The sequence below is a fragment of the Trachurus japonicus genome, chromosome 16, assembly GCF_045865225.1.
Source record: "Trachurus japonicus isolate A0001 chromosome 16, Traja_1.0".
In the NCBI taxonomy this organism is placed as follows: Eukaryota; Metazoa; Chordata; class Actinopteri; order Carangiformes; family Carangidae; genus Trachurus; species Trachurus japonicus.
In genome coordinates, this window is record NC_140922.1 from 25,888,101 (window position 1) to 25,908,938 (window position 20,838).

A 20,838-nucleotide genomic window follows, 5' to 3' on the forward strand; every position below is an offset into this window, starting at 1 on the left:
TACAGTTTAATGAAATCATGAACCATACATGGAGTCACTGGAGATTGCGCATAAATTACTTCAATTAATCACACGCATGCTGGTTCAGATGATAACTCTGAATCACAAAGTTTGGAAATCCTCCCTCTCTTTTACTTTCTGTCCGTTCCTTGTGCTCTTCACGCCGCGTGTGTTTTTGGCGTGTGAACGTGCGTGTGGCGGCCTGTGTGTGTGCATGTGTGTGTGTAGAAATGCAACTGTGGCTTTGTGTGTTTTGTTTGTGTGTCACTGACGGAGGCAGGGGGGGGGGAGTGGGCGGTGAGAGGGCCAGAGGTCTGCTGCACTCTGGAGAGAGAGGACAGGGCCAAAGCCGCATCTCCGACCCCTTCCCCTCCCATCCCTCCCTCCCTCCCTCCCCTCCACCCCGCGCTGTCATGGGATGTCTCCGCGGGTGACGGTTTCCCTAGCAACGGAAGCCCGGTGAGGAGGCTGCATTGTGTGCTTTGGAGGGTGATGCAGAAAAGGCTTGCTGTAGGTGGCAAGAGGGAGGAGTGGGGGGGAGTGGGGGGAGTGGAAGGGGGGCACAAAGTGATATCGGGTGGAACAGGCTCACGAGCTACACAAGCAAGGTAAACAAGTTTCAGCCATTACTCACCACATGGCTTTGTTTCTTTTCTTTTTTTTTCTTCTTTCCTCCCTCCTTCTCGCTAATCAACACTAGTCCCCTGATTAAAACAGCAACGCCAGCCAAATGAACTTCTATTTGCATATACATGCTGTGTAAAATCAGAACTGATGCCAGGGTGTGAATTCACCTTGACGTGGCCATGTTAAATGTATCAAACACTCACGTCTAAGTAGCTGAACACTCTGATTTGCTGTAGCTACAAATCCATTTCCCGCTGTGTTACACAGACAGTGCAAGTCAAGCCAAAAAAAAACACAACCTCAGAGTTGCTTCTTTTGAGAACACGTAGACTCTCTAGATCCCACTGTCTGAGGGATATCTCATTCAGCAGTGTTGTTTATTTATTGGTACAGTTTAGGATACTTACCCCTGCTGCAGTCGCAAGTCTGGTCTCAAAGGTGGCTCTGTCAGAGCGCCCCCTGCTGTCCTTCAGGTTGTACATGCCCTCCAGACTGCCAACCTGTCAGCATGCAGACAAAAAGCTTGTCAAAGTCCACACTCTTGAAGTACACACAGTTACAGGACACAAGATCTGATGTGAGATCCTTTGAGTGAGTGCCTTTTTTAAGCATTTGTAAGAAATGAAAAAACAAAAAACAAACTCAGAACTATATGATAAGAATGCAAAAAGATGCATTTGGCAAAACATGCAGGTGCTTTCATCATTACAGGGACCGATCCAGGTAGAGTGAGGTTTGAACTTATTATGTATTCAGCCTTAATCAACCATATGACCCTTTTGCACAACATGATTTCAGCGTATCCCCTCCAGCCATCTGTCTTGTGTGGGTTTTCTGCGAGAGGTGGGCCGAAATCAAATAGCACACAGTTTATCTAACCTTATCCTGGGCTTTTCATTTCCAAGCCTTATAAACTCAATCGTATTGACCGCCTGGGAGAGTTAGAACTAACTAAGTGAAATCTACTCGGCGGCAATTGTGTGCAAGGCGCACGTTGTGTGTCCGCGCGCACGCGCGTGTGTGTGTGTGTGTATGTGTATGTGTGGCTTGCTGATTCTATCTTCCTTCACTTTCATTCTCTCTATTCTCTGTCCCTGAGGTGCATCAGGGCTGAGACTGCCGAGTAAATTGTCCCAAATTGAGTTCCTTCTTGCCGGCAGATACAGGCCACATCCCGACCGTTTAGAGCGAGGCAGAGAGAGAGAGAGAGAGAGGCGGAGAGGGAGCGAGAGAGAGAAAACAATCACAGCACACATCACTCGCTTGAAAATTCTCTCTCTAATTTCTCTCCTTGCCTTTCTTTTCGACTCACCCTCCCCGTCTCTGCCCCTTCTCCTCTCCTCTGCTGATTTCCCTGCTGCTTCTCTTTCTTCTACCAGCACATTATTCCTCTGCTTCTCCCTCTTTATATCACTCCCTGTGTGTCTTCCCTTGTCTTTGTCTGCTCTGATAGGTATACATCAGGCTTCCCTTGCTCAGCTTAGCTTTTTCTTTCCTTTGATGATTCCCTCCCCTCCTGCTTGTTCTCTTTCCTCGCTCTCTTTCTCTCCTCTCTCTCCCTCAATCCCGACCAGTCAATACCAACACTATTTCTCTTCCCTCTCCATGTGCTTTTCTCACCCCCCATTTCTATCCCTACTGCTCATCCCTCCTTTGCTCTCTCATCTCACCTTCCATGGCTGACTGTACCCGGTGACATAGTGCCCATCAGAGCAGACCTCCTGGGGGGAGGAGTCTCGCTCTGACAATAATCACACAGTAAGTTTATAACGCTAGCAGCCCAGCTGAGCTGAGCTGAACTGAGCACACGCGACTCCCCTGACACTGGCACACTCCATTTAACTCAGCAGGGAGCTGCAGGCTGGCTGGGGCAGGGATAAAGCATGAGACAGGGATGGGGATGCCAATGGGTTTTCGGGGATGGGGTTACTGGGGGGGTTGGTGATGGAGCAGTGACTGGAAACAGATATGGAAATGGGATGAGGAAGGATGGCTGGAGCTGAAACTGGTGCTGCAGGGGATGAAGAGGGGGGAAGGTTTTGGACTTTTGGATTTGGGCAGAAAGTCTTTTTTTTCATAAGATGCTCATGTCATCCTCTCTGCATGGAATGATAAACGTTCTCTACTTTCACTATTTGCTCTCTGCAAAATCCTTTTCTATCTCTTCCCCTTGCTTTTAGGGTGTTTATTTTAAAACTGGCAGCAGGGTGGAAGAAACTTTTCGTCCTTTTGAGATTCCCTCCTGACTACCTAACCTTGATCTTTGAAACCACTGCTATTACTATTGGACAAGAGAAAAAAAATCCCTCAAGAATCAATCAAGGAAATAAATAATTATTTCTCCAGCACCAGCACTGATTCTCATTTTCTCAGAGGGTATTAACAGAAACAATAACACCCTGACTGTTGAACTCCTGATGGTCATTCTTGTAGAAAGTAAATGATTGAAGACGGAGGCAGGATAGAAGAAGGGGACTTTGGAAAAATGGATGTACTGCAGACTTGGACTGGACTAATCAACCTTTACCGAGGCCAATTCTGATACCTTAACTGACTCACATATCACTGTTATTAAAGGTAATATGAGGCCCATGATTGCTTTTGGCAGAAGTCTGACACTCCCTGTGAGTTAAGGCCTAAACTCTTAACTAACAGTAGAGATAAACATTTCATGACATTGACTAAAAAAGTTTCAGCTCTATTGTTGGCGTAAGAGTTCAAAAGCAATCCCATGTGCTGGTTTGTTGGTTTAACACTGAAGACATACTGAGACATTAAGAAGACACAACAGAACTGTAGAGTCAGGATGGGAGACATTAGTTAAATAAGAGTTGGTTTTGTGCTCATCGCTTTGGTTTTATTTCTCCTGATTAACATGTCTCTGATTTCTATATCCGAATCAAAACAGTGGAGATTAATGAAAATTCAACTGTAGTAGCCACAGCATTGGAAAACAGACATTTCAATGATATTATCTTATTGCAGAAACAGTGTCCTAGTTATTCTCAATGAGGAGACGGTTAAGTGGCGCTCTCCATGGTGCTGATCATATCACAACGAGGGGATGGGGAGTTCGTCTAGTAGCTCTCAAACGCAACAGTTGGAAGGTTGCAACCAGCTAGAAGTCCGAACCAACACTTGACCATGTCTGATCACTGACTTTACCTGTTGCCTACAGTAACATTCATAGTATTGGTTACGCACTGAGTGGGAGGCCAAAACCTGGCAGCTCATTTGTAGCATCAAGCTTCAAGCTACAGCCAGGCTCAGGTTTGTTTAGGTCTGTTTGGGTCAGGTCTTATAGACACAGGTTTTAGTTTAAAGGGATAGGCATTTTTGGCAAATTGGCCTATTGCCATAATCCCTATAGTTTTAGCAGTAGGTTCGTTACCTTTAATTGTCGGTGCAAGCTATTTTTAGAACGGTGGAGCAGAGCCGCGAGCTGCTCAGAGCTACGCTACGGAGGCTCATGGGATTTCTTGGTTTCCCTCATCAAACTCATCAAATATACAATCCAACAACTCCAAAATGCTCCCGTGGACAAGTTGTGACCTGTACATTCACCACGCTATGAGATAACCGAACATCATGAGACAGAGTTGTTTTCGAGGTAAATTCATGCAAAACCGATGATGTGCGTTCCCATCGGGGGCAGTTTTTCTGCAAGCAGTCTGTGCATTTGCATCGAAAACAACTCTGTCTCGTAACGTTCTGTTATTATCTCATAGCGTGGTGAATGTGCAGGTCACAACTTGTCCACCAGAGCGTTTTCGGAGTTGTTGGATTGTGTGTTGGATTGTGTGTTGGATTTGATGAGTTTGATGAGGGAAACCAAGAAATTTGCCTCCATAGCGTAGCTCTGAGCAGCTCGTGGCTCTGCTCCGCCGTTCCAAAAATAGTTTGCACCGACAATTAAAGGTAACAAACCTACTCCTAAAACTATAGGGATAATGGCAATGGGCCAATTTGCCAAAATGTTGAACTATCCCTTTAAGGTCCATATACAGTTGTGCTCGAGTTTAATCTCCCTGTTTGCTGACACAGACCTCACTGTCAACAGTTTCCTCAGTGCACAATACTTGCAGTGAGTTGCAAAGATGGCAGTTTCTTAAAAGACACAGTGCTGTTGAATGTTTTTAATACTAACTCCTGCTCACTGCACTGGGGTAGCAGCAGAAAACACACACACACACACACACACACACACGCACACACACACCCAGGGAGAGTATCTGGTAACCCATAAAAAAGATAAACACTTGCTGCTGTGTCACTTTTACAACGTGACATTATTGACAGTGGATGTGTGTAACAGTCGAAGTATAGCCGTACATGAGAATTAGTGAGCAATTTCAAACCAACCACAAAAACAACACGCACTATCCCAAACATACACACACATCCTTGTGCCCTGCCAGAGCAGGTTCACAGCAAAACAATATGAGGCCAATCAGAAGACCATTGGTATGGCTCTCCCTCTGCTAATGAAGGCACTTTGAAAAGGTAATCTAATTCACCAGCAGCAATTAAGGCTGGAAGCGCCTTGTCACTATCAATTAACCGCTCCTTCACTCATGTTCTTCAGCGTGGACGCTGAGGCTGCCTGACACACAGCACTGTCGGACAAATCAACCCCATCAGCCAGTCAGTCACTAAGAACACTAATCATGAGAGTGTTCAGACACAGACACACACACTCATACTGCATGCTTGAGTCATCAGTCAACTAAGTGAGCTGGACATGTAGATCCACAAACAGTAGATACTCAACTCTGCAGACTGTTTATTACAGCTCTGTAATTTACAGCTCTGAGATTTTCATCTTTACACCAAACACAACACCAAAGTGAGTTCTTAAAAGACTGAATAACAAACTGCAGGCAACATTTTGGAGTCTCTGTGTCCTCTTGTAATAGTAATCTACTATTTGTCTTGTCAGTGGAAATCACTCATCAACAGTTTTTGTTTTTCTAACTGTTGGTCATAAAAAAGGTTTCTGTTTTGTTTTTTACATTCTTTTGTGGATGACATTTTTTCTATCTATCTATCTATCTATCTATCTATCTATCTATCTATCTATCTATCTATCTATCTATCTATCTATCTATCTATCTATAGGGATCCATGAAAAGGGGAAAAGTCCATAAGATAGCACTGTGATAAATCTAATTACTTATAAATGACATTCTTATTTATATTACCCGTGCTCATGTCAAGTTAAATTTTGAAGTACATTAACATTTGGTTTCGATATTTTTATTCCATTGTCCCACATGTATATTATCTATGTTTTTTTATTTGTTTTCCCTTTGACAAAACATTATCTGAGTCATCCTGTGAACTGATGGACAAACAGAGAGGAACAAAAACTTAACCTCTTTAATGATAAAAGGAGTTTCAGACTCAACATCAATACATCACATCTAATATTGCTTAAATACACGGCATAGACAGAAGCACAGCGCCCTGACCCTAACGCCCTCTTCTTGGGCTGAGGAAGACTCCACAATTCAACTAGACCTTCAGACTGCAGACGGAGGTATTAGCTGGCAGATGCAACTATTCAAATCACTCTTCTAAAGCCCTTGACTGTGAAACTGAATCTCTCCAAGGCATAACCTTAGTCCAAAGCACTGAACAAGAGGAAATTAGCATGACAGTGCTGTCGCTGTAGGAGGAGTGCAGCGAAGCCCTCAAACGATAATATCTGACTTCAGGTCCTGGAAACAGACATAGCAAATCAGAGTGTTGAACGAAGAATGGACAAAACAGGAGTTGTTGTTGGTCTCATATAAGCAATGGAAACTCTTTTCAAACTTAAGTGGATCTCTGATGACTGAAGCAAAAGAAAACAGCAGCCCTGTCTCAGATAGAAATAGTGCTGAAAACCTCCCAGGATAAAATAATTAAAGACCAAACTATACTTTGTGGTTGGAAAGACCTGAGACAAACTGTAAAGTAGTAAGTAGCCACATTAAACAACAATCCTCCCCTTACATTAATCACCACCTGTCCTTCTTTATAAGGTTGAAACAATGGAGAGATGCCCAGTTTCGGCATCTTGTGCTTCTGCTTTTGGAATCTAGAAAATACTGCAAGTGGACTAATTACAAGAACATGATCTATCGCTATATCTGCAGCTTAGAGTCTCACAGAGGTCTGACCTGCATGTGGATACAGAGATGGAGAGAACACCCAGTGTTTCCAAACACAGAACATTCTTGCTGTAAGGCAACACTGCTAAAAGGTAATCTCATTGAATATGCTGTATGATAAGGAAACAAAAAGAAGAAACTTTATCCTCAACTATGACTTCCTGTTGGATGAGCTGCAGACCTGACTCTCTACTGCTGAGATGAACAACTAATGAAGCTCCCATGAGGAGTGAAAACGGAGTTCAGCATTTTGGAGTCCAACCAAAAATCACTTCCAATTACGCAAGTTGGAAATCAGAGCGATGAGAAAGAGGAATAACAGATTATTCAATTAAACAACTGTATTTTAATTATTCCATCGTGGCTGTTTATTTTTGTTTCAGCGTCTACCTAATACACAGCCTGAGGAACATGCACAGATACAGAATAAACTTCATGGTGATACGCAGTACACTTCAGCAGAGCTACTCCGCCGGATGTTTTTTTTTTTTTACTGTAGTTTCTTTGGAAAGTGTTCAGACACCTCCACTTTTTCCACATTTTGTTATGTTGCAGCCTTATGCTAAAAAATAAAGATCCCTCATCAATCTGCACTCGACACCCCATGACAACAGAGGGAAAACTGAATTTTAGAAATGTCTGCCAGTTCCAAGTATCATGTCTGGATTCCCTCAGATATGAGGCCAAACGGTTGAATCTTGGTTTCATCACAGTCTGAGGGTCCTTTAGGTGCTTTTTAGAAAACTTTCACAGAGGAACTCTTTCCATCAGCCCACTCTCCGTAAAGCCCAGATCAATGTGCAGCCGTGATGGTTGTTCTTGTGGAAAGATATTTTTCCCCATCCCCACACGGCATCTCTGGAGCTCGGCCAGACTGGCCATTGGGTTTTTGGTCATCCCTTCTCCCCCCTGACAGGTGAGGTCAGGTGGCCAGCCTGAGGGAGCGTGCTGGTTGGTTGCAAACTTCTTCCATCTCAGACACATGGAAGCTAATGTGCACCTGAGTTTTCTTGACAAAAGTAAAATATGTTACAAAATCAGTGTGCATCATTAGATCCATGAGCACTGCGGTGGTACAGAGAGGCCACAGCTTACAAATCCTATTCTGCAGACCTACGGGAATACTGCTTGTTACAAAACCCTCCAAAAATCATGTAATTGCTTTTATACATTTTTTCAGTGAAAATGAATCCAATCAATTGAACTTACCCCAAGTTACCTCCAGTCAAGGTGTACTGTAGAAACATCTCAAAAGATGATTGAAAGAAACTGAAGGCAGTTAAGCTACATTTCCTGTGTCATAGAAATGGTCTGAATACTTATGTCAATGTGACATTTCAGGTTCTACCTTTAAACGCATTTTCCAAATTCTCTAAAGTTCAGTTTTAACTTTGTCATCATGGGATATTTAGTGCAGATTGAAGGGGAGAAAATGTGATGTATTTTTTAACATGTAAAGAAGTATTCAGTTACTTACCTCCAGTATAATGATTTCTTGAATTTGAAAATGAACACAGCGTTATTACAAATTTTCTGTATTTTGTTTTGATTTTCTCACTGACTCTATAGATAAAACGACGCCTCGACGCTCCCTCTTCAAGTGTCACATTTGATTATCATACTGCACAGCATATGACTGAAGGCCCATGCATCCAAATTCAAAAACAACTCACTTGAAAGAAAATGCTGATTTAAGACACTGTGAAACACAGAGGCTCAGCAAGAGCTGCAGGTATTATATTGTACTTGTTCTACTTTTTGTTCCTTAATGCTTGTTTTTCATACTTTGTTTATTTTTTTATATCCTTTTGTTCCTTAATTTTCTGTTCAGTTATTTTTTGTTTGTTTAAAAGAGCTTGAGAAAGTGACTTGAAGCTTTTTGATGATCACTGAGAGGCTGTCCATCTCTGCCTTAAAAGTTGACACGATTATTATTTAATTAAATAATAAGTCTTGAATCACATTATAAACCATATGACAAAAAACGAATGACAAATGCCCACAAGTTAGAAGAGCAAATGAGCAAACACTCGTGCACACACGCACTGCAGTAAAATCAACACGAAAAGTTGAAAACCTCTAAAAAGACATGTTTTAATAAGTTACACTTAAAGCTGCACTTCAATATGGTTACATAAGCAGTGGGTTTAATGACTATGCAAGATATAAGAGGAAATTGCTCAAGTAGAAGAGCGCACACAAAATGTTTATGGCCTGTGACCTCAGTGCTTTGACACACAGTCACAGCCCTCTCATCATATTTGTTTCCAGCTGCAGGCAGATGTTTCTAGCCAAAGCGCTCCAATCACCTCAGGGTACCCAACACCAAACAAAGGGGTTGGCAAAGTTGGTTTATATAAGTTGACAGGTGCTCAAAAAAAGTAAATATACATGTTTCCAACATTAAATATCTTCATATTTGGGATAGGCTACTAAACCTACTTTGCAGCAGGCTTCAACACCACTCACCAGGTACAGAGACAATGAGTCATTGCAGCTTAGTGGTCTCATCTGTTTACTGTGATTGTCCCAACATCCCAATTATAAATTCATTTAAAAGCTGCCATAATTAAAAACACTACATGTTAGCGGTGATACAAACTACATATGAGCTAGTCTTCAAAAACAAACATCACCGTAAGCCTGATGTGAACCGCAGCCTCCGACGGCCGTGCAGCAGAGTCGGACTTTGAGGAACATCTGCAGGAGCCTGATGCCCCGCTGCTGCTGTGACGGCCTCCGCCAGACAAACAGAAAGAGAAACGCAGGGCGAAGAGAAGCGAAACGCATGAAGGGCAAAAACAAACACAGACATCAAGAGTCATTGAAGCTGTATGCGCGAGCCACGTGAGGCATCCCACCCTATGGAGAAAACAGCAGCTGTTGTGTATACTAACAGCACTACAGAGGCTGCAGCCTCCACAGCCCTCACTATGGAGGAGAAGGGGAAGGAGAGATGGGAGGAGGGCTGGCTGGGTGATGGAGGGTGTACGCTAGGGGCTAAATGGGGTGAGCAGTTAAGCCTTGTTGGTTACAGTATTGGCAGGAAATGCATGGAGATGGAAAGCTTCTGCGAAATATCTTGAAGTGACAAATATTGCTGCTTATAAAGTATTAACCGTTAATTTTACAGGACTATGTCAGTATATTACAACATGGACCTTGTTTTTGAAGCATAACAATGGAAACATCACAAAGTCAAGGCAATGGCATGACAGAAAAAACAGAGACAATGATGATTAAAAACACAATATCTGTGCACATCTACATAGCAAAAAGAAAAGAAAAAATGTATGCTACAGAAAACTCAAACTGTATTACTTCAAAATACATGATGGTATGTGGGACCCAGTCACATTTGCATATCACAATAGAGTCTGGGTTAATGCAAGCCAAGCGTCTTTAAATTCGCTTCATATCCTTTCAATAAGTGAATGAATGACATATTACATGGTGATTATTCAAAGTGTTTTTGTGCTGTTCTCTAACTCAGGACATTTATTTCCAATATTGATTACTGTGGTAATTATTCCATTAATTAACTGATTCATTATTTTAACATTTTTCATCTCTTCTCCAATGACACAAACAATAATATTGTCCCAGGAAATGTGTAAAAACGTAATTTTGTTTATGTTATTATATATCATGAGTCATCGCATTAAAATGTGTTTAGGCAGTTAAAAAGTACCATACTTGTCAGCGGCGAATGAGCTGAATGACTGAGTAATGTAGGAATTAGCTGAGTAATGCATAAACAGGATTATTGCTTTTTCACCCCACCATACATCATTATTACAATCAAGTCAGAGTCTCTACAGGCCTGCTGCAGTTATTTCTGTCCATCATGAACCAGCAGCCAAAATAAAATCCACTCTCAAGTAAAAAAACTGTGAAATCTCACAATTACAGTATACTAACTGAAAAACAACTCTCCACCTGGATGTAAATAAATCAGCAGGGAGCCGCTGTTTGGAAATTCAGACTGACGTGCACTGAAGTCATATTAACAGACGTTTGGACTGGATTCTGTGTTTCTTTGAAAACTTGCTTTCTGCTTTGTTTCTTATTTTGGATTTTAAAAAATGGAAACAACTAGATTAGATGAAACCGTCTACATGAGTGAGAAGTGACGAGCCTATCACAAGAGTTCATCCGCCGAGTATCTAATTAACAACCGCTTCATAAAACCCGATTCAATTCCACTTGTTTCTCTCTAAAGTCTTCAGTCTAATCAAAACAAAACCTTGTAGTAAAATCCAACAATGAGCATTGTGCTGGTCCTATGACCACTCCCTGCACTCGTCCACCATCTTGCTCTATCTTCTTTATCTCTCTCTCGTTCCCTCTCCCTCTCTCTCTCTCTCCATTTCAATATTGAAGAGAGTTTTATTAAGGGCTAGACTCGGGTGTGCTGAGGCGCTCTCAGTAATTTTCCTACAAAGTGCTTTAATCCATCACACGGCCAACATGTGGCCTTTGCAGCCATACATCATCTCGGCCCAGGGAGAGAGAGAGAGAGAGAGGCAGAGAAAGAGAGGGAGTGGTATCATAATTTGTGCTCTCCTCCTCCTCACCCCTTCCTTCCTTCCTCTCCTCCCTCTCCTCCTCCTCCTTCTCCTCACCTCCCACCAGAGTTTCCCACCTGGGAGGGAAACCACATCTTCTCCACATATTTCTCAGTCAAGTCCTCTCTCTCCATTTACAAATGAGAGTGAGGTATGAGCGGGGATGGAGTGGGGAGTGGGGAGGGGGGGCGTGAGGCATGGAGGGGGGAGTGGGGGGTGAGCAAAGAGAGACCGAAAATGAAAGAGATGGAGATAGGCGTGAGTGAATGAGTGTGTGAGGCTGAGAGAGCGAAAGAAAGAGATAAGGAAAATGGAGAAAAGCTTACTGGAATGAATGAAATTGGTGACAAAAGCGAGTGATAGGAAGTCAGGGTGTGTGTGTGTGTCTGTGTGTGTGTGTGTCTGTGTGTGTGTGTGTGTGTGTGTGTGCACTGTGCATGCTATATGCACAAAAGTGTGCGTGCATTTTGTACTTGCATGAAGAAATAGAAATAGGCAGAGAAGGAGTGGTGATGTGCATTTCCCAGCATGCAGCTGGTGCTGCGTTGCCCTCTGTGTTGCCCCCGGCCAACACCTGCCTCCATTTGGCTCCCTCCTCCCCTCCTCCTGCTGGGGAGCAGCGGTGAACTCTGGGCCCCCTGACTAATGGAATGGGCCCTCGTTCCCAACCATTAGAGGATTGGTGTCCCTTTCGGCGCCCCTGGGTGCCCTACGGTACAGAACAGGGAAAGGAAGGGGCCACGGAGAAGATGGTGGCACGTTGGCCTTTTTCCTTTTGCACACACACACACACACCTGGTCATAACATAACAGCCTGGAGTAATCCAGCCGGAGTAAGGCTTGACATAGCTTAGCATCTCACTGAGGCTATTTCTGAGAGGATATTAGAAATTCTGAATTGGGTGCAGCGCTATGAGGTTTCAAAGAAGGAGCTCTCTGAATGTGTACGACAGCGGCCCCGGCTGATCGTGAAGCATTTGTGTGATTTCATTTAGCCGGTAAATCCAGTGCTCTACCTCAATTACATCTGCTTTACTCGGATGGAAAACACACCTCGAGTGTACTGAGGGGAGGGGAGGAGGAGGGGGAGGTGAGGGGAGGGAGGGAGGGAGGGTGGAAGTACGGAGCGGATTGGGGATTGAATCTCTCGATGAGCTGATAGCACATCCGCAGACAGCGAGCCAAGCTGTGCGGCGGTAATGTTATGCTAATGATATGGTAATGATATGGTAATCTGCCGGCAGTATTCCACCTGACTGGAGAGAAGGGGAATCTGGGAGGCCTTTCACCATTGGTTGGAGACCAGGGACTTCCTGGTGTCAGAGTTCAAGACAAAAAAAGCCTACACACACACACACACACACACACACACACACACACACACACACACACACACACACACACACACACACAAGAGACACAGACACACACACACACGGGGAAGTAATTCTTGCTGCAGTGATCTCAGCTAAAATAAAAACAATGCAACACAGACTTAATCTGGCTCTAATCGGATTTGCAAACTCTTAAGTAAGCAAGAAATAATACCTGTAAACAATGTAGTATCATGTGATGCAACTTAAAACTAGGTCGGTCGGTATTGTAAGTAAGGCTGCAAGCTGAGACTTTTTTTTTTTTTTTTTTTTAATCAGCGTGTAGCATCAAGTCGCTGCGCTGTTGTTCTGTGGCGGTATAAAGTGAAACAGAAAATCATCTATTTTAGATCACAATCAGGTTGTTTTTCCTTTGTGGTGGTGTGTGAAACCCTGCACCATTACAGGTGCAGGGTTTCACTGCCATTACCTGCATAGTCAGGACATTTCTTTCTCTCTGGCCCACAATGATTACATTACACCACCAACACCACCACCACCAACACAGCCTTGGATGAAGATGAGACTCACTATTGTATGACACTAATCCACATCAGCGCTGCCACACAGCCATAACAATTACACGTGAGAGCTGCCTTCCAGGGTGAACTGCTTTTGTTGGATTCGTTGCTTTATTTTGATTTCGCATCATTTTACTGCATGAGCCGATTTCGCCTCTAATTTAAAAAGGTGGAGCCATTTCGAGATGAACAAAAATGTTAAACTAGACGACGTATAGCTGTGAACAGACCGACTCTGTCTCCTCAATGTGTTTAAAAATTACACTGACTGACAGGAGAGGCTGCAGTCTATCTGAGGCACCTGCAAAAAAGCAACTCCAATGCATCACAGTAAATCTGTCCGTGAAGCATAAAGACATCACCTTGGGTATTTTTTTGCTTTTGTTTTTTCTTTGTATTTTACAATTGCAAAATGGATATGTCAAGTCTACACAATGGAGAGACGCGATGACATTTTCCTGGATGCTGTACACTAAATCAAAGAGACCAACAATATGTTGAGTGCCAGCATGGAGACATTTGATTCCCATTTCACTCATGCGGCATTACCACTGGAATGCCAGCAGACATCACAATCCTCCAAGCTGGCATTGGGCTTGTCAGACTTTTCATTCCACTTCAATGTTTTCATAAAAAAAGAAAAAGAAAAAGGAAAAAAAAAATCACAGCAAATTGTGAAGCCTGAGCTTCTTCTTGATATACAATATTTGCTGCATGCACAGCGCAAATCACAGCTGACACAATTAAAATAGGTTTAACTTAACAAAGGCGATTTAGTGTCAGTGACATTTAGCATCAGCCTCTGGCGACAGACAGGTAAAAGGAGCCAGTCAGCAGATTGGACCAGGGGTGTGGGGGTGTGTGGGGATGGGGGGCTGTGGAAGTGGGGACTGTCTGAGAATCTCAGGATATGGTTTTGCTGGCTTGGACGCCTTATTAACACACAAGCACACTTTACTGCATATCTTGACATTATTACTCCAGGATCACACCACTGCATCCGACCACTGATTTCTGATTTGCTGCAGGATTGGGTTCTTCATCGTTTCACAAAACTACTGATATTGGAAGGGCTTTATGTATTTCATAATACTGTGTCGACGCATAATGCAGCGCAAGTCTCGTTTGCTTTTGTTTTGGTCATTTCGACTGATCGCCGCATTGAGGGATTATCAGCGGCGTATAAAAGAGCAGGAAAACAATGCGGGAGGAGGCAGAGGTGTTTATGTGCATACATGAGGGACAATGAGAGAGAGACGGGCAGAGAGGAAGACAGAGACGGGGGTGGACTGTCCAATACACTTCTGATAAAGGTCAAAGAGATGTTTTATTCATGATCCAGGCAGCAGCAGCAGCAGCAGAGGCAGCAGGGCCAAGGTTGAAATGAGCTTGCGTCCCTGCTCCCCAGAGTCAACGCCGCACACAGCCCTCCACCAGGCCGGCGGACACTCCCACTAACTCTTATCAATAATGTCAAAACACACACACGCACAGTCACACATCTCCAGTATCACTCATCAATAACCTCAAATCACTGCATTTTTGATCATCTGCCATGAGCAAAATCAATGGAGGAATATACATCTGCCAACAACAAACAACGTGGACTACACTTTAAATTAATGAAGTGCAACTAAAATAGTGTTTTCTCTGATTCCTCTCTCTGACTTTAAACATTTATATTCTCAATGATGAAAATGAAAAACGTAATAGCTAAAGATTTTATGAAAAAAAGAAATAAATATACTATTTTTGGTTTAATAAGTAAAAAGCAACTGTCCCTATGCTATTTAATGCCTGTTAAGAATACTGCTTACTATAGGGTCAATCACAAGACTCTGATGTCATGAGGAGCTGCTTACAACAAGATATTAATCAAATAGTGCATTTTATCAAAATGTCTGTTTATTGGTCGGTCTTTACATTTGAAAAGAGGGAGTTAAATAAAAAGGATCCCTTTTTAATTCTTAAATTTAAACAGAGCACAGCAGGAATTAATGTCAATTCATAAGGGCTCTTACCTTTTAAATCTTTCTGTCTGAATCTTTCATAAAAGAGAATCAGAAGTTCAATTCAAAATCTCTTATACCCTCAAACCCCCTCTTTGAACTCACTCTTACAAAAAAGCAGAACTACTGTATTCCACCTAACCAACACCCGCTCCAAGCCCATTTTTTTCCTTCTTCTTCGTTTTTTGTGCAGCCGAGAACATTTTTTTTTTCTTTTGGAAGGGGCTGACACACTTTCAGACTCAACAACCAAAGTAACCTTTAAAGTATTGATGTGGATAAATCACATCTAGTCTTCTGACAAATGGAAAGATTTCAGCATGGCAGATTGAAACTCAGGCAAATGGGTAAAGACCCCGTCATCTGCAAAGACAATAAGCTGCACACTACTCCACATGGTGGACCTTCTCACAGGTCGGCTAGACACAAGTGCCTGTGTATGCATATGTGCACTTTTTAAGGTAACATGTACGTATGTCCTTGTATGTGTGCGTGTCTGTGTGTGTGTGCGCATGTGTGTCAATGTGTGGACGGCCTCCTCTGTGTGTCTTTGATCAGATATGAAATATTCAGAAATGCTGCTGTAATTTGATGAAAGTCAGATATCCCTCAAATAGGAAATAGAAGTCAGCACTTTGGCAGCTCTCGAGAAGACGGAGAAAAAAAAAACAACTCAGTAACCAGATTTAGAAAATGTAAATTGCAGGCCCATAGGTGGCAGTAATAACTGGGGTTTTAAACGTGCACTGACCCGTTGTATGAACTCCAGTCCGTGCTGTTCGGCCAGAGCTCTGGCAGCTCTGACGCCTCCGTCCACCTGCACTGCATAGAAGACATCGCGGTTGGTCCCACGATGCCCCTCTGTGGCTACTAGTTTCCTCTGCAGCAGACAGCCAATCACCAGCACAACTGCACTGAACATGGGGCCTATAGGAAAAGAGATTTAGAGAAAAAAAATGATTTAATGGTTGGTGGTGAATAACTTGTTTTCACATGGTAAAAAATGCATTCACAGTATTTTTTTTTCATCTGTACTTCAAAACACTGTGATTGTCTTATATCATATTTGCTGCATTTTATAGTAATGCCTGTGTGACCCTTTCTATCATCAAAACTACAAGAAATGAGAAAAGTAAGCAAGGATGCAACTAACTTCATCTGCTCTTGACTTTCAAAATTGATTCATAGTTTGATTAAAAAACAGACAATAATGCCAAATGCAAAAAAACAGTGATAACAACAACAGTTAAAACATACAAAACACATCATACATGACAAATCAAAGATTAATGAACATGTTTGCTGCCTGCGAATGTCTAATGAATTCATCAACCAATCATTTCAGTTCCACAAGTAATTTTCCTTTTGCGAACCAACACACAGATGCATTAGTATCCCACTGGATATTCTCGCCCTCCACAGTTCTTGATAATGAAGTCTAAAAACTGATATTATACTGTAAATATCTGTTAGAAAAAACAAACACCTACGATTTTAAATATTGTAACTCTAACACTCCAAATGCCATCGAACTACACAAATGAGTTTATAGCGTGTGGGATTCAACATCTCAGCAGAGTATTGAACATTGGCAATTGTGAAACAATTTGCCCACAGCACCTCCTCTGTACTTTTGCATGAAATCCACAGTGGCTGCCACCTACAGCATTGCGAACCACCCACCTGTAGCCACAGAGAGTGAAACGTCCAGGAGAAATCTTTCACCCAGTGCGATGAAAGCTAGAACTCTGGCATCGGGGGCCCCAAGCGAGACAACACACTCTCTCCAGTTCCCAACCCACACGTTTAATCTCCTGGCCTTGATGCAAATGCTTCTGAGAGCATAAAAACAGCAGCACACTCACTGTGCGCTGAACTAACTTCCCTCTTTAAGCAAAACAGGAACTTTATCTATCTGTCTTTATGCCTGCACTTTCCTGTGAACAATGATGGAACAAAAAGTTGTCACCTCACTCTTCTCAGTAGCTACTCAACGAGAAAAAAAAACACTGTGCGCTATGGGAAGAATGTAGTGTTAACGCATATTAATTGCATAAACTCCCACTCTTTTCCTCAGATTATGCAACTAGCCCTTATTATTGGTGTGTGAGGTTATAGTCGGTCTGTTTTTTTATACTGTACATTAGTTTATATTAGATGTAATGCAAAGTAGCAATTATATAAGGTGTTGAGCAAGCTGTTTCCCCAAGTGTGTATCGCCCATACACAAAGCTGTTACTATTAGTCAATCTACTGATTAGTCAATCAAAAGAGCAACTAATTGATGCAACCACTTTGACTGATGAACCAATTTTATTTAAGTTGTGTTTAAGTATAAATGATTTCTGAATATGAATATTTCTGTGTTTTGTATTGGTTAAACAAAACATGCAAGTTAAACGCAATATGTCTTTGATTATTTTAACTCATTAATCAATAAGGGAAATAATCATGAGTTGGAGCCCTAAACAGTTTTAATATGCAACATCTGTCTGTCTGCAGCCTTTGTGCTTTCGGGCCATTTTGCTTTCAAAGTACACCCACAAACATAGTGTACAGTAAAAGCACAAACTGGAAGATTAAGATCTCTCTTGCCAAATATATAATTCTGTTTGTATGTTTATCTGACTTCTTGTCAAAAGCAAAGTGCCTCCTCCTGCAGCACTTTTCCTCCAAACAACAAACACTGCAGCTGACCACTGTTTAAAGTCTGAAGCATCACTCAGCTCCAATCTCCCAAGCCACTGATTGAAATCAATAACTTCACTTGGGGCTCGAGCCCCAGTCAATCCCACTGAGGTGCAGGGCCGGCAGCGTACACCCCAGCCAGAGCAGAGCGGGCCGCAGGCAGAGAGAAAGTAGACAGGGGGAGAGAGGGATGGAGAAAGAGAGAACACATGAGACTGGAGTACAGGAGAGCCACATTGAACAGTGTCAGGGCCTCGGGGCCTACTGGGACACTGATAAAGTACCTGGACATTTTTATAGACAAACTACTTATTTCTGTCCTCATATCGCTTGGGAAGACTGATAACTTTATATTCCTCTCAGGCAGAGGGATGAAAAGAAGGGGGGCCCTTTCAGGAGTTTAATTGATCAAACTGTAGCCACAAGGGTTTTTTTTCTAGAGATAAAGGGGACTAGCACTCTCCCCTGTACAATACAGAGATCTTTTAGAAAGCACACCCAATGAAAAAAGAGAATGTAACTCATTATGCAAAGTCATTAAAGGCCTCGGACTATACTCTTTAAAGAGGGGGAGTTAATGGCAGAATGTATCGTACAGGATTTCCAGAGGTCAAACTACCAGTCACAGGATAACATTATTTCACAATTATTTTTTACTCCAGCCAAAGTTATAGATGGCTGTTTTGAGGTCAAGCTTATACACCATGGCTATACTTTTCAGTGTCTAACAACAGTATAATATCATTTTATTAGCTACTTCATTTGGAAGGGCATATAGGCTAGGAGTCTGGTGTACATTTTTAGCGAGCACCCCACAATAAAATACAGCAGAATAGAGAAGTGTAATCTCACCACAGCAAGAAATTTATGTTGTGTCACTTATCACAATAACAGATGCAGTAAAAAAAAAAAGCAAGAACTGCAGTCGATATGTTTCTGTTTCTAACAGCCAGGTTACAAGACTGAGATAAACACTCAAGTGTCCATAAGAAAGGCCTGAAACCCCAACGAGCATGTTATTCAATAACCACTGACCTTGTGGGTGAACAGGACGGGCAAAACAACAGCTAATTCTACCACATAGACAGCCAAAGCCCCTTCATACATACCATACACACCTTTTCTGTTATTCAGACAGAGTAGACTTGGGCTGCACAAGTTTGTGTTCACACTGTGTAAGTTAGGCCTATGGACTGACATTTTCCTGACTCTGCTTTTAGCTTTGTCATATCTGATAAAGCAGGATATTTACTGTAACACCCTTTTTTTAAAAAAAATTTGCATGCATATTACTGTAAGTTTGGTTGCCTCAACCTACCAATCATTTTCCACATTAGCCATGTTGAGGTGTTGGCAACAGCAGGAAATGTTGACAAAAGATAAAATAAGACAATGAACAAAAAAGTTAAAAGATCTACCTTTACCTTAACTTCCAATGGGGGGAAAAACTTTCTTTTCATTCTTTTACCTCAAATCAGGAGGTAAAAAATAAAGTCAACTGGCTGGTGTACAGTAGGCGATTTTAGCTAGGTACTGTAACTAGCTAGGTTGTGCCCACTGTTTGGACAGTGTTTTCAGCTAACGTTAAGCTAACTAACGTTAGCCACAATCCTGATAGCACCACTAGGCTACACACACATAGGCTACATAGGCATGTTATAGAATGGTAATATGTAAAGCAAAAAAAATAAAAAATAAAAAAGTTATGCTTGTATAGATATTTATATTTCTTTATCAAACTCTTTATCAAATCACAATGCTAATTTGGTTGCACCCGGTTTGGGTGTGCCCGCCAGGGCCTTGGTTTTGTACCTGTTCTTTGACTGGCATTAACTGTAAGTTATTGTTTTGTTTGTTTGTTTGTTTTTTTTTACTGTATATTAGTTCTGATTTCTACTTTCACCAAGTCAAAATGTCTATTAATAGACGAGGCTATCCTTAGCATGGTTCCCCCCACAAAAACTTGCCTGAGAGTTAATCAGGCATAAATGAAACACCTGTGTGAGTGTTTATTAGCCTTATGCTTAATTTAACAGTGGTCCATATGTTGGCTGCATTGCATAATCTCTCCTTTACACACAATTTAAATTTATCAGAAAGCCCTACACAGCTGCAGTTAATCCCAACAAGTTGCATATGCTACTAGCCCCATCCCATCGCATCCATTATGATCCTTCCATACCTTGGTCATAATAATAATGGTGGTGAATTTGTAAATGTTTCCAGTGATAAAAATGAGTAGTGTCTTGTGACATGAAAATCCTAGTCCAGTCAGACAGTGCATCAAGGCTGAACAGTGAAACTACATGTGAGGGAGAGGGAGAGGAGAGGGGAGGGGTGAAACAGGTAAAAATCTCACTCCCTCCATGTCCGACGGTGCTTCGAAAGGAGTGAATGGGTTTGTAGCGTAGGAACAGAAAAGAAGCATTTACCTTTCTCATCCAGACGACTGAGCCTTTACACAGACGAGCTGCCTCCTGTTGAGAGCAGTGCAGGAGGTCGATGCATCGGAAAAGGGAAAGAAAGAAAAGAAAAAATCTCCCGACGCGTCCATTTTTTATTGTCTCCTCCATTGAGTCCTCCTGGTAGTAAAACGTGCAAATTAACTAAGGGCTGCATGCAAAACACCGCATCTACCGTACATGCATTCATCTCCTCACCGGACAAGCCAAACCGTGCAGAAATAACGCTTTGTAAGTCGACAAAAATGAGCACATCCACGGCAGGTGGCGGAAGGGGGGATTTTGTAAAGATGTGAGAATGCATTAGAATGCAAGAAATGGTGCGATGGCGAGAGGGACTGTTGGGAGAGACGGATCTGCATATGGAAATTAGGGCTGGCATGGATAAAATTCTACTTTAACCGCTGCATTATTTTGTATTCATTTGTGCGGAAC

The 20,838-nt window shown here is 42.3% G+C and overlaps 1 protein-coding gene across 3 annotated transcripts in view; it reads right to left on the reverse strand.

Moving 5' to 3' along the window:
- The window catches only part of LOC146972504 (neuroendocrine convertase 1-like), a 167,721-nt gene extending 147,214 nt beyond the window's left edge, over positions 1 to 20,507 (reverse strand). The window contains exons 1-3 of one of the 3 annotated variants that reach the window (XM_085802855.1): positions 16,937 to 17,076; positions 16,005 to 16,180; positions 1,035 to 1,127 (exon numbers count right to left, since the gene is read on the reverse strand). In XM_085802855.1, coding sequence (XP_085658981.1) covers positions 1,035 to 1,127; positions 16,005 to 16,175 — 264 coding nt within the window. In that variant the 5' untranslated portion in view covers positions 16,176 to 16,180; positions 16,937 to 17,076. Of the gene's footprint in view, positions 1 to 1,034; positions 1,128 to 16,004; positions 16,181 to 16,936; positions 17,077 to 20,373 lie in introns of those variants that run through there. The other 2 variants (XM_085802854.1, XM_085802853.1) reach the window with 2 other exon arrangements.
- Between the last annotated feature and the right edge of the window lie 331 nt (positions 20,508 to 20,838).